Below are 27,314 nucleotides of genomic sequence, written 5' to 3'. Positions count from 1 at the left end.
AAACATTTCCATGGATTGTTAACACACCAAAAAAAATAAAAAATAAAAACATCAATTTTGTTTTCAGCATATAAAAAGGGTTGAGTTTAGTTTTTCCTCACAACCGAAGGCAAGGGGGGACCGGACAGTGCATTAGAGGACAAGCACGCGATGCACTTAGTAGTAGAACTAGGGAGCTGGTTTGGTCACTTAGCGTAGTTTGTGCATAGTTATAAGGCATCAATAGAGCAGTCCTCCTCTAGTTTGCATGTGGCTATGATAATGATGGGGAGAAATTCCTGGAGTCGCCTTCAGTAGCAGTTGACAGACACCACTGTACAAAAGTTTGGGGTCACTTAGAAATGTCCTTGGTTTTTAAAAGAGAAACACATTTTTATCTATCACATTGATCAGAAAAACAGTGTGGACATTGTTAATGTTGGTAATGACTATTCTAGCTGGAAACCAGCAGATTTTTAATGGAATTTCAACATAGGCGTACAGAGGCCCATTATCAGCAACCATCACTCCTGTGCTCTGGGATGCTGGCCACATCTCAGACTGGCCAATAAAAATAACAGATAAATAAACAATCACTGGACATAGTAAGAATGGAAAAAAAGTTATGGACCGATTATCTAAGTTTGATCACAAAAGAACATTCATCAGATGCAGACCAAATGAAAAGATCTGCTGGAGGAGTGCTTAACATTTTGCAATGCCCTGTGGACGACTTTTGATTGGAGCCAATTTCCTCCTACAACAGGACAATGACCCAAAGCACAGCTCCAAACTATGCAAGAACTATTTAGGGATGAAGCAGTCAGCTGGTATTCGGTCTATAATGGAGTGGCCAGAACAGTCACCGGATCTCAAACCCGACTGAGCTGTTGTGGGAGCAGCTTGACGGTATGATATGTAAGAGGTGTTCATCAAGCCAATCCAACTTGTGGGAGGAGCTTCAGGAAGCGGTGAAATGTCTTCAGATTACCTCAACAAATTGACAACTAGAATGCCAAAGGTCTACAAGGCTGTATTTGCTGCAAATAGAGGATTCTTTGACGAAAGCAAAGTTATTTAAATAAAAAAAAAATCATTATTTCTAACTTGGTCAATTATTATATTTCCTATTCAAACTTATTTCATGTGTCTTTTCATGGAAAACAAGGCCAATTCTAAGTGATCCCAAACTTTTAAATGGTGCTGTATCTACCAACTAGCTAAACCACGACAAGAACCTTCCTTCCTACTGACCAGAGATTGGCAAAACCCTGAGCAAGTTGTGTTGGAGTTTAGGCGGGCTGCGCGCGCGCTATGAGTGACTCTAAAGGTAACCCACAATCTACAGTAAAGTAGAACCACAATGCTTGTTAATGTTGGTTCCATTCTACAATCTAGAATATCAGAATACCATTATGTCTGTCCCAAGTTCTCTCAGAACAAAAAAAAATTATCCTATCTCCAAATGCCTTTTGGGAGTGCAAGGGAAGGAATACAATGGAGCACAGGTGGTGTGTCTTTATGGCGCCTGGTGTCCGGTCTATGTGACCGTTTTGTTAGACAGAGGCTTTGCTCTAAACTTCAACAGTGGGCGAAAGTTCAGACGCGGCTAGTGGTTCTTTCGCATCTGTGCTTTGAAGGCATATTGCGGAACCGAAATGATTCAATTCAAAGTGACAACAGGGACATACGAAACACACAGAGACACATTTGTAAACAGTCTTCATAGAGGCAGCAAAAGGACTGGGCTTGTCACATTATCATTTTGTACATGAGGAAGAAGATTCATCAGAAATGCATCAACACACACAACACAGCTTCTCTGTGCTGTCTTTAGAGAGTCTTCCCTCGCAATACTCAAGGTGCTTCATACCTCTTCCAAAGCTTCCTAAAAAAACTTCATTTGAATTTGGCACTTCAACTAGAAAAGTGTATACTTCAGTTACTGTCATTTCCTAAGATTCGTTTTGCCATCCAAATAGTGGTGTGTTCAGTTATTAACGCCAAAATGTACGGAGAAAAGGACAAATAAATAAAACAAGCCAATAAAAAGAAAAAAACAATACAGCAGTAGCCAAATGAGGTATCTATGTATTGCTCTGTCAACAAGGAAAGGAATTAAAATTAAATAAATTACATTAAATCAGTGGTTTGTCAAATGTGGGATGCAAAAGCAACAAAAACGTGAAGGTCCCGGTGGGACAATGGCAGGAGGACTGTTTTAAATCTTTACCCCTCCACCCCTCCCACCTTCTCCCCAGGTTGTGGTGAGGCTGTCAGGCCAGGGGATAAGAGGTCAGGGGTTAGAGTTCCAAGGGCAAATGCAGAGTGTCAAGACTCTTCGCTTCCCTGAGGTATTATTTTGTTGTCGGTTTGTGAGTTGGTTTCTCCTATGTCTGTTGCCGTGGCGATGGCGTCAGGTTCCGCAGAGGCGGGCTCTGGTTCTGACTTTGCGACGGCAGGCGTTGGCATGGCTACAGAGGCACAGCCGCTAGCCTCCAGGTCCTCTGTGCTCGAGCCCTGCTCCTGCTGAAGAAGCCCACCCCAGCTAGCCTTGTTCAGCCCCAGGTGGCCCAGCATGGTCTGGGAGAGACGGGTGTCAGAGAACCGGCCCCACTCCGCAAACAGAGGCTCCACCACATACGTCATGAAGCCTGGGGGAGGGGAGGGCGACACACAGGGTTAAAATACACGGACGTCTCCGCCAGGGTCAGTGGGCTGCACCAGTCAAACTGAGGTTTAGTCAAAAGGCCTTTCTCAGACTCACTTAAGGATTCATGTTCAAACCAAGCATAATTGCAGTGTAACCTCAGGCTCTACTGTTATATCAAAAACAATGTATGTCTAATTAGGCTACCCATTACATTTTAGAATGATGAAATTATTTTTAAGAGATGTGTCCAGTACTCAGTAGCCAATTTTCTGAGTACATAATCACATACCCAGGAATGTAGTGGATGTAAAAGCGCTGCTAAAAGTAGACGACATATAGACAGAATGCATCATAGGAACGGACAGATCGGTTGCTAAGCACCAACGCACTGAAGGAGGAACTGTTCAGGTGGTTGGATTTGTTTGGTCGTGGTGGAGATGTACTGCCGGCCTGCATATGCTATGTCTTAAACAAAATACATGCGTAAATGTTGATTCTTAAGTATTTTTGCTCTAAAATGTTATTTAACTGTTGTTAGATTGTGTCCACCGTTCAAAAAGAAAACACATGAAACTATTTGAGAACCAATGAAACAGTTGGCAATCAGATGCCGCGCGGACCTTAATATAAGACAGAAAGAATCAGGTACCATTCATGATGGTGGTAATTGATAATTAGTGATAATTGGCTTATATATGCGGAAGACCTAATTACCCCTTTAACGTGGAAACCTACAACAAAATGTGAAGAAAGTGAATACATGGTGTGTCAGATGGCAGACATGGGAGTGCTTATGGGTCACATCAATGTAACATACCAATCTGAATGTTCTCCATCGAGTTGCTCTGGCTGTCACACAGTGGGCTGACCTCAAGCTTGTGCTTCTTCTCAATGTCTCCTACAGAGGCACAGACAACACACTGATCACAAAACAGGAGGGATGGAGATAGATAGAGAGATAGATAGAGAGATAGAGAGATAGATAGATAAATAGATAGAGTATAAGGGCAGGCGAGTGGCTACCTTGGTGGAAGAACTCTTCCGTCACCTTCTCGCTCCACTGTTTACTCAGCTCCCAGGGTCTGCAGGGGTTGCAGATGTCTGCACACTTCAGCGCCATCTGCAAAGGAATTACAGCCACTCAGACCCCAGCACGTCTAGATGATTCTTCACAGGTCCGCAGCCCGCAGCCCGGCCGGTCACTGACCTGGAGGATGAAGTGTCTGTGGGCGGCGCTGGACAGACACAGGTCGTCCTGGTCCAGGTGTGTTCTGAATTTCCCCAGGTACTCGTTCTGTCTGCTGATGTCAGTGGCCAGGATCAGGGAGCCTAACTGGCGCTCCATCTGTAGCCTGGGGACACGTTAAGTCTGCTTTTGAGTGTCTACACCAGAGGTGTCAAACCGGTTCCACGGAGGGCCGAGTGTCTGCAGGTTTTTGCTCTCACCTTGTACTTGATTGGTTAATTAGGTCACTGATTGGTTAGTTTCTACCCTCACCTGGTTGTGTAGGTATGAACTAGGAACCAATTTATAGGAAAAACCAAAAACATGCAGACACTCGGCCCTTTGTGGAACCGGTTTGACACCTGTGGACTCTACACCATCGCAGCCATACACCAACACCGCCTTCAGTTTTATAACAACCAAATAAATCAGACTGACCCGTCCTCGGCAGGCAGGTGGGAGAACAGGCCCGTCTCCCGGAGCAGGCCGACGGCAGATCTCCAGTGGTGGTTCTCCAGAACGGATGAATTCTACAGACAAAAACATGAACGTGAGGATCTACTTAAAGTACTAACAAAAACTGTCAGCTATCCTTAGCTCCCGAGTGGATTGAATCACACATCTATATGTAACCTTCCATTAACAATAATTTGTAATGTATCAACCCCTCGTAAAGACGTGCTAGCAGATCCTGGCCTGGTAATAACGGCCAGGCCTAATGTGAGTACTGAGGCCGTGCCCTGCTCCGGCCGGGGGTTCTCACCCTGTAGAGCTTGGCCAGGTAGTGGTTGGTTTTGATGAGGAAGGGCTGGTTCACTCCCGGATGGTCCAGGTCATGAGTGGCCGCTGCCAGTAGACCCAGGAGGAGGTCACAGGAGGTCAGGGACTTGGCCAACTATGGACAGACAGACCGACAGATGTCAGCTCACTGGTCCCCACTAAGTGACCTTGCTTCAGACCCAAAGACGCATATGAACTCAAGGAGCTAACGCCTTAAACTCAGTGGGCTAACCTTGGGTTCGCGCATGTAGCAGTACATGGCCTGTGTGACGTCAGCGGCGTGCACGGCATTGTGGTACGGGTTGAGGCTGTGGTAGTCCTCCTGTACCATGACCAGGAAGCGCCACAGCTTCATCATGTCCAGCTGGAACAGCTCCAATAGACCATACTGGTTGAGGAGGTGGAAGGTCAGTGTCACCAGGCTGTTTCCTGCATTGGGAATGGGACAAATTGAATATTCATGAGTTTAGGAGGTGTTCAGGAGAAGTAGTGCTTTTTTTTGGGGGGGGGGGGGGGGGGGGGGGGTTTATGTTGTTTTTGGTGGCTGTTCTTAAGTTTAGTATAGAAATGGCATGAGCCTTTTGATGGGAAATCTGTACAAACAGTTTTGTAGGCCCCAATGTCCCTGTTCAGCATAAAGAAAAACAAACACCAGGGGGCGCCCTAGTCTACAAATGTCAGGTGGTGGATTGGAGGCCTAAGCAGAAATGCTACATTGTCTCACTCATTCTACGAGGACGATGGAGTTGGAAAAATTTAAGTAAGCCTTTTCGGGAGAAAGATGGACATCTGTCATCAACATACCATTTGTTAAGCGGTCGAAGAGGAAAATGTCAAAATTCCACATCCCCACCTTTTCCAGCATACACTGCAAGAGAAAAACCACAAAGTCCATGTTGACACGTAAATAAACATGGAATGTCTATGCATGAGTTGGTGTGACCGGCAAAGAAAGCATGTGCCTGGTCGGCGTCGGACCTTGGCCTGTCCAGTGTAGTCCTCATCCAGGATGTGGAGGGGGTTGAGGTGGGGGGTTCCCCGGAGCAGACGGGACGAGTGCAGGTACCTCTGGAAGCTGAGCAGCCTACGCAGCCGTCTGCCGGACACAGGCCCAGCAGAACTGGAGCCAGGACCAGGGACAGAACCAGAAGCCCAGGGTGGGTCAGAGCAAGCTGAAGATACAGAGAGAGGCACAGGCAGCCGTTTGTGTAGAACAGCGTGTTTCTTTAGAAGTACATGTGGTGTATTCACGGATTGAACCTAAAGGGTCCATATGGATAGTTTGGTATACAGAATGTATCCTTGTATTCAGTGCTGTGAAAAAGCAGTAACCCCTAAGCTGATTTTCTCAAATGTAACATATTTTAAAACGTTTCATTGATTTATTGAAGTTATTCAACAGCCAATGCCCCATTGCGAATAAGTGATTGCACCACTACACAAAATTACTGGTTGTGCAATATTTAGCAGAAATTCCTGCCAAGTATTCTGACTGCAGAGCTAGAACGTTGAGCATGCTCAGATGAGGGTCGGTACACTGAAAGCTAAAGAATTAATTGAAAACTGCATTTGTTCTGAGTGTGCGGAGACACTTCTGTTACTACATGAATGCTTGTTTGTCTCCTGCACCTCAGCAACAGACCGGCGTGACAACTCGCCCTACCTTTAAAATGTATTACATAAAAATGGAAATGTTGCTGGCCTCTGATCCCATTGTTTAACCATCTCCTCCCACTGTGGTCTTGATCGAGGCACCAAGTTCATAAACCGTCACGTTAGGCTACAGTATAAAACACACAAAAGCTCCTCGGCCAGGAGAGGCGCTTGGTTGTGCAGGCGTTTGATCCAACCCCGGGTCACACCGAAGCTTTTTAAGGTTTTGTCCTGTAGCTGATGTTTAGGCTGAACGGAAAGTTGCAACGGGTCTCAGACAGGGTGCTGCACCCTTCAATGAATGCAGCACAACAAACAAATACTTGCGTATTACGATATTCTCAAAGTCAATGAATGGGGGACTAAATGGGGCCCTTGAATATTAAGCACAGGCCGAAAGTAGGCAAGGTGGCTAGAGACATTAACCTGAACTTTATTAATCAGGGGCACATGTGGAATATATGCACGGAGGTTTTTTGTAAATTCCGCTATTAGAATATGTTTTGTTTGAATCCCAACTGGCAACAAGTCTTCTATGGGGCAGTCTCCTACCTGGGGTCATGTTTCTTTGGCTTCCTCAGGTGACAACACAGACAGTGGCACACACACACACACACACACACACAGGGTGACGGCGATGGGGAACGCAAAGACAGACATTCTCAATTTCCTCGGGAACAGCGCATCCTGTGTACTATACGAACGAACACACTGTTTGCCTGTCTGTGAACGCTGCTCAGCGAAGTGGAATGGCGATTTGTGACACGAAATGGGACAGAAGTACCGTGGTAGTGCTCCAGAAAGCTCCCGGAAAAGTCAAGCACCAAATAGTGAACGTTATGTTGTTGCTGAAAAACAACATTGAAGTGCCGGTACTGTGTTCCAGAAAGATCAGGCTCGAGTCAAACACTGATTATGGATGGTTCTGAGGCTCCGAAAAGACAATATGTGTTAACGCCAACAACAAAAGGTATGCCATTAAGACGTTTTTCATTGTACCCTGATGAAGACAGCGCGTCTGTCGAAACGTTGGTGTTATAAAAAAATTTTTTTATATGCATTTGAGTTTAGAGTGTGCAGCTTTTTCATTAATTTTGACACCATTAAGAATATCAGTTGAATAACGCGCATTAACTTTGACAGCTGTAGTTTGGATATGTAAAAATGCATTTTGGAAGGCACAATATTGCCCTAAACTTTTCAGCGCTTGTTTTCTCATTTGAAAATAATTATTAGTGAACTGTGTAGAATTTCAGCAACCGTGGGATGACGTGGGATTTTGTCTGCCTCGTCCGCCATTGCTCGTATGGAGAGATGGTAGCGTGCCTAACGATGCCACGGACAGCCAGGCACCTTTTCCACCTGACAACAGGAACCGGTGGGCCTTCTATTGACCAACTGAAATTCAAATTTTTGTTTGTATGCACCCTAAATGCTGTGAAACACAGCATTCCACGATAACTGCTGATATGGAGATTTTCTTATGTTAGAATGCAAAAGAAAAATCGACAGAATGCCCCTTGAAAGAGTGGGCCAAACATTATTTCACATTGACAGGACGCTGAGCAACAAGTACAGGAGCCGTTTGGTTGCAGACATTCCAGCTGAAGGAGATTCAATAGTGCAAGAGGCAAATGCTTTCTAGTATATTTGCTCCCTTTTTTTGAATGTCAGTTTTTGGTGGAAGATCCTAAATGGGGAAAGTACCTTTTCACAGCACTGTAGACCTTTAGCAATGATGTCTGCTTGATAATGCCAGGGCCCTGATATTCAGACATCGGCTGTAGATACTACTCAGGAATGTCGCCGGACAAAATGTTTGGGCCGACTGTACTGGCCATCCTAATGAACACACGTCGCATTAATATGAGATCCCAAATAAAACAACAGAATCCCTTAATAAGGATGAGAAATGACTGATGCATATACTGCATTCCCTTTAGGTCACAGTGAATTCATTCAGACAGCCGGAGGCTGACTGACACGCACACAGCTGCCTGCATAGACACGCAAATACATGCAGACCAGTAACAAGTCATGCTTTGTCAGCTGAGACACACACACACACCCCCCAACTGCCTGGAAAGCCACTGTCCCCACTCAGGAAATATATTAGCATTCTGGCCATTACTTTTGTACAGGGAAATGAACACACACCCAGAACATCGGTCAGCAGACAGAGAACGTCACTGGCTTTTTAGTCACTGGCCTTTTAGTCACTGTGACGTCCCACAGCACAGCTCATATTCAGGGTTGGGGCTTTTGGCTGTAGGGACCAATTTTAATTTCAAATCAAGCAACAAATTAACATTTGATATAAAGAATTGAAAATTGCCCGGAATATCATCCCCTCAAGGGGACACCTGCTGCTTCACATAAGCAGGTTTGGTGTTTTATTTAGACAGAGGCCATCAATGTAACATGGCGAGGGTGACAGTGACAAATTGGTGTGTGATATAAATAATGTATGCACCAACATGTCAGTCGGGTTACAGCAGATCTAATGAGTGAAAGTTGCATGGATAAGCCCACTGATCGGGCTGTTTGTAATGCAGGTTTACTCATCTCCTAACTGATTAGTGAGGGTACCTAGAGAAAAATAAATAACTATCTTGTGTGCCACTACCAATGGCATGAACTGACTGGCCGAGTGGTTATGAAAGAGGTATTCAGCCACTCTGCTTGGAATACAGCCACACTGCAGTGCAGTGTTCATACAGCGCTGTGCAGTGTTCATACAGTGCAGTGCAGTGTTCATGCAGTGCAGTGAAGTGTTCATGCAGTGCAGTGAAGTGTTCATACTCACAGTGTAGTGTTCGGAAGTCAATGCACAGGTATGGGTAAGAATCTCTTCCTTCTGGTTCAAATCCCACCTGGCTTCTCACTCTCACATCTCCTAGAGGGAAGCAACACACACGTCCTCAAGAGTCATGTTGCATACAATGGAGAAAGAGTGCACACACACACACACACACACACACACACGCGCACACACACGCACGCACGCACTCACTCTAATCAACAGGCAGCACGTAGAGCACTGAAGTATCTAGGAACAGCTGAGCATGCAATGTCATGCCAGGCAGGGATTCAGTCAGTCAGTCACCCTAGTATGAGCAACCAGACAGGCTAGCTACAGCCAGTCACATATCAGTCAGCCTGTACATATCAGTAGCCAGACAGGCTAGCTACAGCCAGTCACATATCAGTCAGCCTGTACATATCAGTAGCCAGACAGGCTAGCTACAGCCAGTCACATATCAGTAGCCAGACAGGATAGCTACAGCCAGTCACATATGAATTGTCAGACAGGCTTAGCTACAATAAATTACACTAGTATTAGTAGTGAGAAAGGCTAGCTACAGCCAGTCAGTTACATTAGTAACAGTAGTCAGATCGGGCTAGTCAGTCACCAGTATCAGTAGTCAAAAAGGCTAGATACGGACAGTCTGTCACACTAGTATCAGTAGTCAGACAGGCTAGCTAAAGTCAGTCAGTAACACTGGCATCAGTAGTCAGACAGGCTAGCTAAAGTCAGTCAGTAACACTGGCATCAGTAGTCAGACAGGCTAGCTAAAGTCAGTCAGTAACACTGGCATCAGTAGTCAGACATGCTAGCTAAAGTCAGTCAGTAACACTGGCATCAGTAGTAAGACAGGCTAGCTAAAGTCAGTCAGTAACACTGGCATCAGTAGTCAGACAGGCTAGCTAAAGTCAGTCAGTAACACTGGCATCAGTAGTCAGACAGGCTAGCTAAAGTCAGTCAGTAACACTGGCATCAGTAGTCAGACAGGCTAGCTAAAGTCAGTCAGTAACACTGGCATCAGTATTCAGACAGGCTAGCTAAAGTCAGTCAGTAACACTGGCATCAGTTGAAGTAAGTGAGTAAAGCAGAAGTAGGGTAGGGTATAGGAGAGAGGTTCACAGTATGTGTCACTCTCTCAAGTGTTTACTGATCGTAGCGTTCTCTGCTAATAATGAGACTGGCCTTGGCAGACCAGGCAATACTGGCCTTCTATAGTGGTCATTCTGCAGTTCTGTCTGACTGACAGGCCAATGCATCTCACCAAGTACTGAGTTGCAAATTAGATTAAATCAGACATACAGCACAATGCAGTCTTGCTTCCTGCAGCTTTACTTACTTGGTAACAGCTGTTTGAAAATAACACAAGCTCCTAGCAAAATAACAAAACTGGATTACCATGACAATAATTCAATATTTTTTTTACATGTAGCTCACAGAGCCTTCAAAAATGTAAATATTAAGTATATTTATACACAGCATTCACAAACTGAATGTAAGTAGAATTACTTTCTTATACACCCGCGCAATTTAAACTAGGTGTTCTTTTGTGTGTTTGATCAGACCTGGACTGAAACATATTAGCGTTTGTGTATCTTTTATCAAAAATACATTTGGAGTGAATTGAGTAATTTTCAAATAAAACATCCCAAAACAGCGCAGATTATTTTCTATTGAATTATTTGAATAGTTATTCCACTGATAGACTGGGCCAGTGAAATTTTACCACAGACAAATCAAGGATTCCCTCATCACGATTTATTTTCCACCAACTACTGATAAATACACAGTCACAGGCATCACTGCGAAGAGCAACTTCTGAGTACATACAATCATGTGAAAAGGTATGTCATGTTTTTTTGGGGGGTGGGCTCATAAAGGACATGTAGGCTAACCTTCAACACTACAGACAAATGTAACCTAATAACCGAATTTAACAAATGACATTGACAGATTATACGTGGCCACCATTTATTCCTCCAAAATCACTCGTGCACTTTGACATTAATTGTGGCAAGAGAAGCCACAATGTTACCCAGGGATTCTTAAGAGATTTATATGTGCATCTTTCTGAATTGGGTCGCACAACCCATCCTATCTAGATTGCCAGTGGTCTGTAACCTAATCCATTGGCAGATTTGATCCATTGGAGGGTGGAATGATGCTTGGAAATGGAAATGGGTTTGTAATGAAAAAGGTCATGAATTGCTTCTTAGTTAAGCGTACTGCAGATGTTAAATAGTGATTGAGTGTGTTAAGATGTTAAAACAATTATACAGTCAACAATCATCCTCATAAAATACCGGTACTACAGTTAATAACAACAGAAGACAAGAATTATAATTTAGAAAAAGGCATTAGGGGGTCTGGTATATGGCCGGTGTGTAACAACTTAGAGCTGTTGCTAGGCACAAAGCCATGGTACATTGGTGAAATCTCACAAACCCAGAGAGGCTAAACTGATATTACAGCATTGGTCACCAATGCAATAGTAACTTGCATTAGGTGATGCCATTACTTTGGTATACATTCTGACACACCTACACTCACATACCTACACCAATCAGCATTCAGAATTCAAACCACTCAGTTAATAACATCCCATAACTCTTTGCACCACTATTCAAGGGTTCAGCTTCAGTAATATTTGGAAAATAAGAAAAATGACCAAACAGTGAATTTCACTTCCACTATTCCACAAAAACTTACCAGGAATAGCCCTTCTATTAAATAGTTGTTAGTCATGATAACAGTCAGCCAACTTGATATCCCAACTACTGATTCGATTTTTTATTCTAATCCTGCATAGTCCAGGACCAGCAATCAAATAATGTTAACCTGTCACCAAGTGTCAGCTAACTGGGATCCAAATGAACACCATGTGCTTTGAAAGTAGGTCATTTCCATAAAGGCCCAGCAGAATAAATGAACACTTGCACGGACAGTGGCCTCAGGACTGAGCCTCGAGGAATTCTGAACTGAATTTTACCACAAAGTACTAGTTCATCACAAACTATTGGTGACCCAGGTAACCCAAACTGGACAGTCTATAAATAGGGCACATTATTTCCGGAATAGCCCGGTATCCCCACATCACAGTGCTACCGTCTGGGCCTGGCCTGCCAGCGTGTGACCAGGATGCCAGGCAGGGATACATAAACGGCATAACGCCCGGAGGTTGTGGCGGTGCGGACGATGCAGGACGGACGATGCAGGACGGACGATGCAGGACGGACGATGCGACGGGAAAAAAGGTAAAAAAGAAACAAAACACCACCACACTGGTCGAAGTGGATGAGACTCCAGAACATTCTGCAGGACAACACAATACCAATGTCGGGGAAGTTTGACTGAAATTAAACGAAAGGCTCAATGCTGCAGACGACCGACGGGCCTGTGAAGTAGGAAGGACGCAGACGTTTCTAAGAGACCTTATAGTGACGACCGGGGATTGACCAGATCTCATCGTCTAGCCCAGCCTCCTGAATTTTCATTATGCATGTATTTGTTCCTATGTCGATGTCTTTTTCCAGTTATTGGATGTATTCACAAACACCATAGAAAACACAATAGAAAATATTTTATTTTCCTCGATGCAATCTAGAGTCTTGATGACATACCTGTGTGTGTGTGTGTGTGTGTTTTTTTGTTAGGGTAAGGGGCAGTTTCTAGTACTGGAATGCTGGTTGTTCTGTAACAAGCCACCTGGTGGTGCTGTTGAGTGAGTGTGGGGATGGTATGCACAATTAAAAGCAGCAGCCTAGCATAATGCTATATCATACCGTACTGTGGTCACTATGTGACACTGGGCACTTACCTAACATACGAATGTACAGAGCAGTCTGATCGGAGCTGTCATACGAGATGGCCCCTCGTCTCTAGAAGAAATAAGAGAGAAAGAAGGGGAAAAAATACATTTGTTTAATGCTTCTGAGACACTGGCAAGTTAGAAATGAAGCATCACAGAAACATGCAAAGACTGAATAACACTTTAAATAACTTACATAATGTGTAATATATATGATCGTGTCGGCCAACTGTTTACTAAACCCATAAGGGTTCAACCACGCATTTATTTCTGCTAAGGACTGATAGTAAGCTTAACTGTTGCATTAAACTGATAAACAGTTTCTTCACAGCGTCAAATGGTGTCTGTCATCTATATGATAGCACACCCACAGTCCCTCTGTTAATCAGCTAGTGTGAGAAACATGCATGCTGTGTACCCACACGCAAACATACAAACATTGTGTGCGTGTGTCTGAAAGAGAGAAAGGCACAGAGAGTCAAGAGAGGCTCAAGCTTCGATCGGGGGAGCTTTTGGCATTTTATCTTCGCTTTCTTTCATTTTGTTTTAAGTTCGCACACCTCTCCTTGTCCCAGGGAAATATTACCCCCCCCTTCCCTCTTTTCTTAGTTAAAGTTTAGGAGTATCTGAGCACACCACGTTCGACTGGGCAAGACGAACGGTTCAACGCGCCATGCTAACAAAGTGCACTGGGGACAGGAAGAGAGTGGGAGAAATGTTGGGGAAGCGGGAGAGAGTGGGAGAAATGTTGGGGAAGCGGGAGAGAGTGGGAGAAATGTTGGGGAAGCGGGAGAGAGTGGGAGAAATGTTGGGGATGCGGGAGAGAGAGGGAGAAATGTTGGGGAAGCGGGGGAGAGTGTGAGAAATGTTGGGGAAGCGGGAGAGAGTGTGAGAAATGTTGGGGAAGCGGGAGAGAGAAATGTTGGGGAAGCGGGAGAGAGAGGGAGAAATGTTGGGGAAGCGGGAGAGAGAGGGAGAAATGTTGGGGAAGCTGTCTAAACTATCATATAAACAATATGTGGACATCGCAAATTCATTTGAATAACATAACACTTTATATGAAGCAACTCATAGGCTTGCACAATAATCACACACTTCTTTGCCATAAACAATTCGTAGCACGCATGCATCAATGAGGCTTTGTTTTGTGGAACAATGAGCAGAATTTCTTAGGTTTTGCAGATGGGAAAGTTTGCTTTAGCTAGCTATTATAGCTGAGCCAGACTGTCAAACCTTATATGAAACTAAAGGGAATACAGTTAGGGTGGCTGCTATCCAGTTGAACGTTTCTCACCAAGTGTCAGGCAAGTGTTCCGTGTCAGAAGAGGTAGTAAGCTAGCTTGTTAACTACTGTCAGAGTTCATCAGGCCTTAAGCGTCTTCGGAACCTTGACTACATACAGTGGGGTGGAACAAGTATTTGATACACTGCTGATTTTGCAGCTGATTTTCCTACTTACAAAGCATGTAGAGGTCTGTAATTTTTAAATCACAGGTACACTTCAACTGTGAGAGACGGAATCTAAAACAAAAATCCGGAAAATCACATTGTATGATTTTTAAATAATTAATTAGCATTTTATTGCATGACATAAGTATTTGATCACCTACCAACCAGTAAGAATTCCGGCTTTTCTTTAAGAAGCCCTCCTGTTCTCCACTCATTACCTGTATTAACTGCACCTGTTTGAACTCGTTACCTGTATAAAAGACACCTGTCCACACACTCAATCAGACAGACTCCAACCTCTCCACAATGGCCAAGACCAGAGAGCTGTGTAAGGACATCAGGGATAGAATTGTAGACCTGCACAAGGCTGGGATGGGCTACAGGACAATAGGCAAGCAGGTTGGTGAGAAGGCAACAACTGTTGGCGCAATGATTAGAAAATGGAAGAAGTTCAAGATGACAGTCAGTCTCCCTCGGTCTGGGGCTCCATGCAAGATCTCACCTCGTGGGGCATCAATGATCATGAGGAAGGTGTGGGATCAGCCCAGAACTACACGGCAGGACCTGGTCAATGACCTGAAGAGAGCTGGGACCACAGTCTCAAAGAAAACCATTAGTAACACACTACGCCGTCATGGATTAAAATCCTGCAGTGCACGCAAGGTCTCCCTGCTCAAGCCAACAAATGTCCAAGGCCGTCTGAAGTTTGCCAATGATCATCTGGATGATCCAGAGGAGGAATGGGAGAAGGTCATGTGGTCTGATGAGACAAAAATAGAGCTTTTTGGTCTAAACTCCATTTGCCGTGTTTGGAGGAAGAAGAAGGATGAGTACAACCCCAAAAGCACCATCCCAACCGTGAAGCATAGAGGTGGAAACATCATTCTTTGGGGATGCTTTTCTGCAAAGGGGACAGGACGAATGCACTGTATTGAGGGGAGGATGGATGGGGCCATGTATCGCGAGATCTTGGCCAACAACCTCCCTCCCTCAGTAAGAGAATTAAAGGTCTTCCAGCATGACAACGACCCGAAACACACAGCCAGGGCAACTAAGGAGTGGCTCCGTAAGAAGCATCTTAAGGTCCTGGAGTGGCATAGCCAGTCTCCAGACCTGAACACAATAGAGAATCTTTGGAGGGAGCTGAATGTCCGTATTGCCCAGCGACAGCCTTGAAAACTGAAGGATCTGGAGAAGGTCTGTATGGAGGAGTGGGCCAAAATCCCTGCTGCAGTGTGTGCAAACCTGTTCAAGAACTACTGGAAAATGTATGATCTCTGTAATTGCAAACAAAGGTTTCTGTACCAAATATTTAGTTCTGCTTTTCTGATGTATCAAATACTTATGTCATGCAATAAAATGCAAATTAATTACTTAAAAATCATACAATGTGATTTTCTGGATTTTTGTTTTAGATTTTGTCACTCACAGTTGACCTCCACATGCTTTGTAAGTGGGAAAACCTGTACATCACCACTCGTGTCTGCAATACCCCCGGACCACATCCGTTATATTACGGCAAAGTTGCTTACTGATATCAACCCCAGCAGACACACGCGCACACACACGGAGAGGGAGGAGAGATGAAGAAAGAAAGAAAGAGTAAAATACACACACCGAACAGAGAAAGTAAGACCGACAAGTAGGGATTTAGATTAAAACCATAAACAGATGCTAAAACACAGTCTCAGCTCGCCTTCCCTTGCAACACACACACACACACACACACACACACACACACACACACCTCTGTGGTCCTCTGGCCTGGGGGGCGGGGCCTCCCCAGGCGGCTCACCACTCATGCCTGTGTGACGTCAATCGACCCTGTCTCATTTGCATTCTTGATTTTTATTCCCCTCCCCCTCGGGCTCTCTTCTCTGTATTTGAATAATAAAAAAAAATAATACTTCAAAGCCACATTTCCTGTGTGTAGAGTGAAAACATCTATTTATTGAGGCTTGAATCCAACATTAGAGGTTTTAACTGGAGCCGACAGAATGATTAATGTCTGAACAGGTTGCTACGGTCTGGCCCCACTGTCATTTCTCCCATCGGAAAACAAAATCCTCTAGCAGAGCCGTGGCAACAAGTCGAACAGCGTCCAATTTGACAGACGCACACAACTCCAACTGTAAGCAGAGTTAACCTGATAAGGATCAGGGTGGTGTCTCCACCAAAACGTCTCACACAAACAGACACAAACGCACAGTCTGTGTGTGCGTGTGTGTCCTTCTGATTTAAGTGTCATTTACGAGTGTAAGGTCACACGACGGCGGCGGCACCAGCCAATCCAAGGCTAATATTTCACCAGCTGGCAAACAGACTTGAGTCATGGTAGGTAATCTGTGGTGCAGTATTTCAGTGTCAACAAGTCACTGTGTTTATACACAGCTCTGCTGCTTAGTGCGCGCGGAGTGTGTGTGTGTGTGTGTGTGTGTGTGTGTAAGAGTGAGAGTACGAGGGGCTGGCCAGGCCGTCAAGCATATACAGCACAAAGGGTATCATACTCACATGGCCAAAACACAATGCACGTGCGCGCGCGCACACACACACACACACACACACACACACACACTGTGCTGAAATGTGCCACACTCCACACATAGCCAACATTACATTCGTTTGAAAACACATTTGGCTGAAATCGGTTACCTGGTGTGGTGGGTGATCTCAGTGATCATGTCACTGTCAGTTATCTAGTTCTCCATCAGTCATTAGGTCACTGTCAGTTATCTGGTTATCTGCCCTGTCTCTGTGTGTCTCTGTATATACACGCATGCTTGCTTGATCGGGTTTCACAATATAAAATGGGGACAACAATGTTGTCAGTGTCTGGCTAAACTAGGACAATGCAAAATATGGGATTTAAAAAATGTACAATTGGAGACTGCGTTAGGTTTGAGGTTAGGGGTGAGACATTCAGGATTTTGGTCAGGTTTAAGATTAGGTTAAGATTCGAGAACATTTGATTTGCAAGGGAAATAAATGTTTGATGTCCCCATGTGTATAGCTGAGTTTTTGAGTCTGTGTTCCTGTTAAACCATCTTAACAATAATAAAACAAGGAAAATCAAACAGAGTGAGGATATCGGGCCAATTGTTATTTTGACAAGAAGCTTAAACTGACCTGGGGTTAAGTTAGAGTAAAGCTCAGCAAGAGAGGTACGTTTTGGCATCATAGGTTAGGTTTAGGAGTAAGGATTAGGTTAAGTTTAGGCATAAAGTATAGGTTATTTAAATTGGGTTAGATTAAAGGCTTTTTTTTTACTCTCAGTAACTTGGTCCTCACTGAGTGTGTACGCACGTGCGCGCATTTCTATCTTAGGCTGAGGTCAGGCAACACTACAAATGGATTCGTAGGTTAGAGGTCTAAGTGGACTGAGCCATGTGAAACCATCCAGATCCGGTTACCACCGTGAAGGGTCTGTAGTGAGTTAATTTACTACTCTAACGATGGCATAAACAAACAGAGGTGTGTTCATTACTACTCCTTGTGGATTAAGCGAACACAAAAAAAAATTACACAATTTTAAATGGTAAGTGTAGACCTTTTGCACTGGGCTTTGTCTAGTGCAGACTAGTTGACACTATTGTAGGTGTACTTAAAGGGCCATTTCATCTTGGGGGCCCTTAGGTGGTTTGTATCATGTTTGAGAGATTTCTAGGTCATCGAGATTTGTTTTACACATAACTGGCCAGAAGGAGCATGGGAATTGGGAATTGCGTGCTAGACGACACTTTAGAACGTGTACTGAAGAGATCTGAAAAATGTTTTGTAATGTTGTATTTCAATTTACAAAGCCTCCCATGTTACACAGATCCCTGACACAAGTTGTTTTGTGTGTAGTCATGGTTGTTCTTGTTTGTTTTTCAGCAATGTTCATATCAGCTGATATCTAGATGAATGTACAAGGTGTCAATATTTCTCCTGTTTCGAAAAGACAACTCTGGTGGGGCGGTACTTCCTGCTTTGGCCCAGTTCCTCCCCCTAGGCGAGTGTTGAAAGGTAGCTAGCTAACTAACTTTACATTACACAACACAACACAACAGCTTGTCAACAAGCTAGCAATTAACTGCAAAATGTATAGCCTACTATTTTTAGATACAGCTAATGTTGCCAAAACAGCAATTGATTGGAGCTTTGCTTAATGAAAACCGTGCCCATGGGAATTAACTACTAAAATCGGTCTCTAGTAATCTACTGCAAAATGTATAGCCTACTCTTTTTAGATACAGTAACATTGCTGACAACTGTTAGTAGAACAAGTGGCACCTTGAGAATGGCCAGATTTAATGGAAAGTCAAGAAAGCGATAAATGAGAAAGTGCTGTTTACCCGAGAGATCTGATGTTGTGACGTAAGTCTGCATTGTACTAACGTTAACTAGCTACATTCACAGCATCCAGCCAGGTAGATAGCAAGCTACAGTATCCAGGCAACTAAAGTTAAATCACCATTTGCCAGCTAACAATAGGTTTACATTTTTAATATGTATTAAGTCATGTGACATACCACGTTTGATCTTGTGGACTTTTTATTTTGCGGTAAATGTGAAAATGTTGTGCAACCGAATGGAACAGTACACCAGCCGATGTAAGGCTCAGAAACGCTAGATAGCACAAACTATTCACTGCAGACTGGAAGGTCCTCTGTAGTTTGATCCTTGTCGAGTTTTGTCATTTTTGTCAAACTTCAGAATGTTCTCATGAACCTTGACTGATTCTGAAACAACACAGTTTTTCTCAGTTTCACATAGCTGTGTGATTCAGTCTCAGACAGTTAGCATGGCGCAACGATCCTCCTAACAGTGACCCACCTCAACTCACTCCCACTGATCAACAGGGCTAGTTACATTCAGATTCATTTGTAAACAATTTGTAAACATTGTTCCGTACAGACCAAACAGACCTTTCTAGAGTTGTCTTTTCCCACAGCTTCTGGGGATTTTTACAGTTTTTTTCATATTTACAGATTACTTTCGACATAAAACGAGTGTACATGTGATTTTTTAATTACGATTTAAAGTTTAATGGCATTCCTTTGGAAGTGTAATGATTTAGCTGAACTAACAGCTGATTTGTCAGTGTCAAGGGGGAGGGGTGTTTGCACTGCCTGAAGTCAACTCCGCCTCCATGGTTTTGTCTGTTTCAAGTTCCAGGATATATTGGCTATACCAGACCGAAGGCAAGTTGACCTCTCCATTTTACGCGGACTCGTGGCCATTGGGGCTGAGACCGACCAGAGCGATTTCATCAATGAAGTGGAGTAGCTTGAACGATGCCCCGTTGAAGGAACAGCTGTTGATGTAAAGTGAGCACAGAACCACTGAGAGCAGGCGCCTCCTGCCATGATACAGTGCTGACGGAGAAAGAGTCCAAAAAGCGGCAGGTTTTTTGGTCCACAAATGGTACAGGAGGCAGTGCAGGCCCGTGTAGACAGCCAACAGGTTCGTGGCTGACACCATCCAAGCAATCTGACCAGTCGACAATGGGTATTTCAATACTCTGGACCAATGCCGGCCTCTTTATGTGCACATTTACACAACCCTCAAATAAACATTTCCCTGTAAAAAGCCTACAAATTACTTTATGACACTTCTTCAGACAGACATGTTTTTTTCTGACTGGCTATAATGAATGACTGCCGTTTTGCACACCTTTGTTTACATGACTGTTAGTCATTTTTGACAAGATAATCCCTCAGCCTGACAGATGTGGCCTAACAACAATCTGATTAAACAGTATGATAATTTCTGGAGACAATAAATTACCGCTCAAAAATTGTCCCACAGCACAATGCCATAGTTATGAGGGTACATTAAAAAAAAAGTGATTCGGATATCGCATGTCAATATTGCACATGGCAATTTCAATTATAATTGATTAATTGTGCAGGCCTATCAGAAACTGTGTCAGGGAAGCATATCTGAGTGCTTGCCATTCTCACCAGAGTCTTTAACTGATTTGCAGGTGTTGTAGCCAACTTCCAGGGGCAGATACTCACCTTTGGCTACTGGCACACTGGAGATGTGGATGAATTTCAGGTTTCAACTGTGCCAAGTAGTAACTCAGTGTTGCATATTGCATTTATATTTTAATTGATCTGTGCTTGTGTTGCCTAACCAGAGATCCTCTGCTTCAGAAATCTGTGAAACATCATACACCAGCCTAATGGCCACACAAACACACACACAATTTGCAGAGAAAGCTTTCACTTTACGAAGCTTTGCCGACTATCTATGTTTATCTCCTACAGTTAACAGAAACCGCGTGCTTGTGCGTTTGGCCAATACTCCAGAGTTGATGGGAACAGTGCTGGCTTCCTCCCTAGTTTGACCTGGGCTTTCGGCCTATGGTCTGTCATCAGCTGGTGCTTTCTTTTTTTTTACGACTGACAACATGAGGAAGTCGGTTTATCTCGGGGTCTAAAACAGGGAAGTGTGTTTGGATGAGCTTTGACCAGGCTCTGTTGAATACCACTCTAAAGACCTAGGGCTGTTAGAGCTGTAGATGTTGTCTGTTCAGTGGCCTTGCTTTATTTGTTGAAAGGTTCTTGAAATCCCGTTGAATATTATCTTTGCCATTATTATAATAATGTTGATGCTCCTTTATAGGGTGGGTACTATTACATAAAGGAACTTGAACCGTAGCTCACCTACTTAATGTACCAGTTGTTGATGTTAACAAGGATACATCGGTTTGATAGGTTCTACTTAAAAATACCTGGAACAAGTGATTTTAAATTTCGTGGTAGAAACAAACGGTCATTGTCCTGTTGGAAGAGCCATCTTCCCCGAAGACCCAGGTCTCCTGCAGACCTCAGCAGGTTTTCTTGCACAATTTCTCGGTCTTTTGCTGCATCCATGTTCCCATCCAAAGGCCTAGCTTTCCAGGCCCTGAATAGAGAATCATCCCCAAAGCATGATGCTGCCACCACCATGCTTTACGGTAGAGATGGTGTTCCCAGGATGATGTGTGGTGTTAGGCTTGCGCCAAACATAGCAGAGACCATATCATCTTCTTCCACTAGGTCTCAGAATCGCCCACATGCCTTCTGGAAAACTCTTACCTATACCTATATACCTTTACCTATAAACTCTCAGCCATAGTAGACTAACTCCTTTAGAGTTGCCAGAGGCCCCTTGGTGGCTTCCCTGACTGGTGCCCTTCTCACCAGGATACTGATTTTTGAGGACGTTCTAGACAGCTTGTTCTAGCTTGTCTAGATAGACCTATGGTTGTGTCATATTCTCTGCATTTTTTAATAATGGAATTTACTGTGCTCTTGGGGATATTCAATGCTTTGGAAATGCTCTTAGATCCCCCATGTCTCCAACTGGTAGCTTGCAGATTTACTCCTCAGATGAGGAGTACATTTTTTAAGTTTGCAGACCCCTGTTCACTGCTCATTACTGAACATAGTCTATATTATTTTCTTTCTGACCTAGCAGAGACACGTTCTGCAGATTTTGATGACACTTAATTTAGGTTTTACATTTTTTAGACTGACATACTCTGTATAGCACATGGCCTTGTGATTTCTTAAGGAGTGGGTAGGGCTAAAGGCTTAAGAGGAGGGGGGGGACTATTCTGAATGGGCGTAAACAAAGACCTCTCCAGGAGAATTACAGGGCAATTTCTCATAAGTTGCTTTACAAGTTTATCAGCCTTTAAAGCATCATAACCTTCCCATTGTCCCTCCATTTTGGAGCTCTGGGTCTGTACTTTGATACATTTTTGGGGCGTTAAGCCTAAAAGTAGGTGGTGGGTCACAAATGATCCTCTGGCAGGCAGGAAATACAGGTCATTATGACCAAAAAAATCCAACCACCTGAAAAGCTTCTTTCCTTACAATGTGGCCCTAAGCAACAACCCATCCCATAGAGACTAATACGACTACTCTCACCACATCAAGTCCCTTAAGAAATGTAAAGTTAATTGCTGCACTTTAATGCACTCAAAACTCTGCACGTCTCCTTGCATCTACATATACTGTTGGGCAAATTTTGAAGCCCAAACAGTCGATAATCTGCAGATATCTGACTAAGTAACATCTACGGAGGTCAAACTTTTCCAGTCCGAATAAAGAAAAAAAAAAAAATTGATGATAAAATGTTGTTTAGCTCCTTGTTTTTTAGTCTGTTTCGAAATTTCAGGTGGGTGCATGTTTCACCAAAGGGGGACCTTCTTTATCCCCCAAAGTAAGAAACTGGCACAAATCTAATGAGAACAGCCTGAATGTTTTCCTTAGCCTAGTAAACTCATTCAGATAGACCCATTCTCCTTGGGGTTGCGTCAGTTTGGCACATCTCGGGTTAAAGCTGGTTGCGAAAGAGGAGTGTACAGTAAGTCTCAGAGCAGCTCTTTCAGCATTCTTACCACATCCTGAAACTACTTCAATTCGGGTACGCACGACACCAAAGCAAAACTGTATCACTCCAGTCAAGATCAACATGCTAACCTATGTCCTTTCAAAAGTGCAAACTTTTATCCCGACTGCCGGTCAAACCTTCCCCCAAACATACAAATCTCCCCCCCCCCCCCCCCACCACCACCACCACCTGCAGAAAAACAATTGGTGGTATCTGGTCCTGTTGCGTAGCTCGCTGGATCATATTTGTCAACTCTCCATTTTCCTGTCGTAAATAAGCATGTGACTAACCGCCCCAGCTCGTCAACACTGTGTTTCTGTTGACATATAGATCTTTATATCTCGGTGACACACAGCATCACAAATGTCAATTGGCTCCGTGGCACGGCGTTATCAGGGAAGAGGTGTGTGTTTCAGTGATCAATCAATGTCCAGCACAGTGGCACAGACAGCTGCACTGTTCTCTGCAATGGCCTGGCTCTCTGGCTATAAACACCAACTCCAAAGCCAGATGAGTCAATCCTGTCTGCATGAGTGTCTGTATGTATGTATGCATGCATGCATGCATGCATGTGCGTGCGCCACACTCACATTTCCTCTCGCTCCCAAACCCCTGGTCACGGCAATGTGTCTGCAAGTCAGGGTGTAACATATACCCAATGATCACGTAAATGCGTGCCCCACATATTGTCTTGTACTTTCACATAAAAAGCAGAAGTGCCCACCATTCCCAGTCCACTTGGACATCATCTTTACTGACGTCTTTGCAAAGAGGAAAAGCATGCCACTAGTGTTCCCCATTTGCTAAATTAGCTAGTGTCATATCATGCAATTGTTCGGGCAGGTGAAAATACGTTAGCTAACGACAATGTTGCGCTGTCAACATTTCTGGGACTACGCTAAAAATATGCCACCTTGCTGTGCTGCTTGCGGCAACTAGTCAAATGTCTACCTAATCAGTTACACCATTTTATCTAGGTTGGTTATATATGTTGGTAATTCGTCTAACCAGCCATCTTGGGGTAATCATTGCCAGATAACCAGCCATCTTGGGGTAATCATTGCCAGATAACAAGCCTAGGGAGGGGCCTTGACCCCAAGTGGGTCCTCATCAACACAAATACAAAAGGAAAAGCATCTGATAGAGATTTGCTTGAAAGCCACAAAATGCCATCTTTATGGCCAAGATGGCATTGTAAAATGTTGGATTGGCAAATGAGCCATTAGTCCCGCCCACTGTCATTCCCCAGCACCTAAACATTATTTTTAATGCCGGGAAACTCAGACGCAAATACATCTTTCTTTTCCTATGCAAAGACCTGAGCCCATTAGAGTCTACGAGAGCATATTTCACACACACTAGAATGCATGTGAACAAAAACAGATTATTCTCTGACTTAATCTTTTCTTGAACTCTACACTTTCACCCTCTGTTTACAAGAGGAAATGTGTCTAAGAGGCAGAGAGGGAGAGAGAAAGAGGACCTGAAACTCTGGCCATCTGTGAGTTTGGCAGAGAGCCAAACCACTGCCTTCAGTGGGCACATGTTGAACTGGCTCCCTCAGTAATGCTAGCAATAGTCATTCCCCATCTTCTGTTCCCGCTTCAACAAACACCACACAGGGAACACACTGGAACAAGAACAACCCCCCCCCTAAAAAAAAACACAGCAACAACCACAGAGGAATACACTCAACCTTCACAAAAGAGAGAGAGAGAGAGAGAGATACACACAATGTTTAGATGGGGACAATAACTGCTAAGGAAATAGGTGAGTGGTGTATGTGTATAAAGCCCATATAACTAGCGTGTCCATTCCATCCCATAGTGTAAAACCTCAGTGGAAGTCTTCGTTATTCTGCGTGCATCTTATCAACTGCAGAAACCAAACTCTGACACAAACCACAAGTTTCAAATAGATTCCCATTTAATATAGGCTGGGGCTAGTTGCAAGTGAGAAATTGTTTCCCCAACCAGTGATCCCAGAATGAAAACACAGGCCATAAATTCCAAATTAACTAAAGTCCACTCCAGAAAAACAAGGGGCAAATATGACCCACAAGCGAAATGGATCCCACAGTATGTCTGACACAGGTCCAGTCTGACCTACTCTTCTGCTGACAAGGTATTTTCGCAGGTGGGCATGGAACTTAATGAGCAGGGACACTTCCTGTTCAGAGCAACTTTTCACAGTGGAACATGACGGCCATTTGGACTAACCGTCATCACTTTAGAAAACTGAGAGGGACTTTATCCATTGTGTTAACACCAACTTAATGCCAGGGATTTGAGACTCCAGCATCGCCTCATTGGGGAGGACCAGGACACAAACAGGAACCGAACAATTTTACACAACAAGTCAAGGGTCTGAGACAAAGAGGAGCTGTATATGTGATTGAGAAGACAGGAATGTGGCCATTCATGGAGTTCCAAAAGACACACCTTTTGGATTAACTGATTCAGTTTGATTCAGTGTCCCAGTTTCAACTACATATACAGTACGTTCTTGTAAATTCTTGTATTTTGAACAGCCCAGTAAAGTGATGAGTTTTATTCAGAAAGGCACATTAGAGCTCAGTTGGTTGCAATAGACTACATAATGTTGTAGTGTCCTATACTGTAACGAACGATTCTTTAACTGTACTATACTGTGCTCTAATTTATTGCAGGACTGTCTAAAGATACAATAAAAGTCAGTCAGTGTTTTTACAAATTCATATTTGTCAAAAAAGTTATAATCTACAAAACACGCAAGCGTAGGAAGGTGCTTATTTGGATGTGGTAATGTAAAACTATGCAATAGTAGGGCAAACATACGATAAGATTAACATGTCAAACTACGCCATAAGATAAGAAATCAGGTAGTACCCAACGTTGTATCCGAACAGAGTCTGTTTAAGTGTCTGGACTGGAACACGACAGAAAAATGCAAAAGGTAATGACACTCCAAACCATACACTGGAATACAAAGTAGCCAGACAGCACGTTCCCAAAGTAACAAGGACAGCTGTTACAACTAACGCTTGGCGGTCTAACATTGCAACAGTGAAACCGTTTAGAAGATGTAGCTAACGGCATTCAATGTAGGCCCTATATGTAGTGCAGGATAGCAACTGCACCATCACTCCTCATTTTGTAGTTTCAGAGTGACACTGCACATTTATAGGCTACAGTACCTGCGTGATTCCCGTAGCCTACTACTCATCCCAACACGAAAGAAACAATCCAACAGCAGCAGGAAGCCTTAACGTATTTCTCGTTTCATTGATTACAGTGTCAATATCTCGAGCTCACACCGTCTCGTGTGAAACCGATCCCCGTGAAATAATTAGGTATTTATTACCTGTGACAGCTGTCTTGGGTCCGGAGCGCCGAAGAGAGACGAGCTCGAGCTGAAACTGATGGCTCCTCTCCGGCTAAGGACATGCTTAGGAACCGGCCTGTCTAGAGGCAACACTGGTAGCTGATAACATACTTCCATTGAACAATTTCAGAGCTGAATACAGATTTCAAAAATCCAATAAACAAAGAAAACAAAGGTAAAAGTAAATGCGGGAAGATGAGAGGGTTTAAATGCGGCAGGCTACTCCTCCTTTATTGTGGAGGGGGAATCAGTTGTAATTCTTCTACTGAAAGGCAAGCTACTTCTTTTTGTTCTGGGCGACTTTAAACTTGCCAAAATCGCGGTCATTGATGCAATGTCTGTTTCTCGTTTGGTCTGGTTCCATTCTATCCGGATTCTATTCATGCTGGTCATTTGCTCCTTTCCTCATTTTTCCATTCAGATTTGGGCCCTGAAAGGACGAGGCCTCTATATTTTCTCTATGTTTATAACAACGCTTCCACATTTTTTCTCCAGAACTCCTCTCAGACGTGCTTCATCGTGCTACGGCTCCGCAGTATGTCTCAAAATCAAAACAAAAGGCACGACCACCTAAAAAAAATACAGTAGCTACCGATATACAGCACTGTGAAGTTTCATTAATTATACGAGGAAAATACTGGAGAACTTGCCTTACAGTGATTCGGTGGTATTCATCCAAGGTTTTCGGTGACAGAAAAAATACTCTCAGTATGCTGTCTTTTTTTCTCAATGCATGCGTAAATAGCACCCGTAATTCACCACACATCGGTTTCACTCAATGCAGCACTGTGTAACAGAAAGTGTCTTTTTCAAGGGGACGTCCATCTCCCGGTGTTTGACAAAAATATTGGCACATAATGCAAAAATTAAGTGCAGCGAAAAAACGTGAACCAAGGCAAATGGATTTCCTTAACTACCTTGTCATCTTACTAAGCTTCAGTCTCGCTATCGAACACACAACACACACCACCTGCCAGAGATGGAGCTGTTGGAGCGAGCACAAAACGCCCTTGTTCGACTTATCCAATTACATCATGTCTAGCAATGTAATATCAATAGTGATTGGACAATATCATAGATTTTGTTTGTAATAACATACGCTATTGGCTAGACGTCTAGGGCGATCCCCGCTGCCGATTTGAGCAATCGTCCACCCACTGCGCGGACCTCCACAATGGGGATATTCCGCCACAGTAGGGTTTGCCCTCGAGCAGTCAACATCATTGCCTGT

At 43.8% G+C, this 27,314-nt stretch overlaps 1 protein-coding gene across 2 annotated transcripts; it reads right to left on the bottom strand.

The window, feature by feature from the left end:
* Positions 1-811: 811 nt before the first annotated feature.
* pde7a (phosphodiesterase 7A) lies at positions 812-27,057 on the bottom strand. Of its 2 annotated transcripts, none has more exons than XM_010885892.3 (12): positions 26,063-27,057; positions 12,911-12,971; positions 9,097-9,186; positions 5,616-5,809; positions 5,442-5,505; positions 4,870-5,066; positions 4,621-4,752; positions 4,296-4,387; positions 3,840-3,984; positions 3,656-3,752; positions 3,450-3,530; positions 812-2,633 (listed from the first exon to the last, which is right to left on the bottom strand). In XM_010885892.3, the coding sequence occupies exons 1-12, from the start codon at positions 26,198-26,200 to the stop codon at positions 2,311-2,313; spliced, it is 1,614 nt and encodes a 537-aa protein (XP_010884194.1). In that variant the 5' UTR covers positions 26,201-27,057; the 3' UTR covers positions 812-2,310. The 2 variants fall into 2 exon arrangements, with proteins under 2 accessions (XP_010884194.1, XP_019897511.1); XM_020041952.2 differs by having other exon boundaries at positions 9,097-9,183.
* Positions 27,058-27,314: the final 257 nt, after the last annotated feature.

This window comes from Esox lucius, chromosome 21 (assembly GCF_011004845.1).
Source record: "Esox lucius isolate fEsoLuc1 chromosome 21, fEsoLuc1.pri, whole genome shotgun sequence".
NCBI classification, from domain to species: domain Eukaryota; kingdom Metazoa; phylum Chordata; class Actinopteri; order Esociformes; family Esocidae; genus Esox; species Esox lucius.
The sequence above is the reverse complement of the archived record's forward strand: the minus strand, read 5'-3'. Positions and strand labels throughout refer to the sequence as shown.

Excerpts from the sequence above, each read along its gene's own strand:
- pde7a (XM_010885892.3), bottom strand. The coding sequence starts at position 26,200 with ATGGAAGTATGTTATCAGCTACCAGTGTTGCCTCTAGACAGGCCGGTT. Across the intron at positions 4,753-4,869 it reads GCTACATGCGCGAACCCAAG|TTGGCCAAGTCCCTGACCTC; the intron begins GTTAGCCCACTG and ends GTCTGTCCATAG. Across the intron at positions 4,388-4,620 it reads ACCTGGCCAAGCTCTACAGG|AATTCATCCGTTCTGGAGAA; the intron begins GTGAGAACCCCC and ends TTTTGTCTGTAG.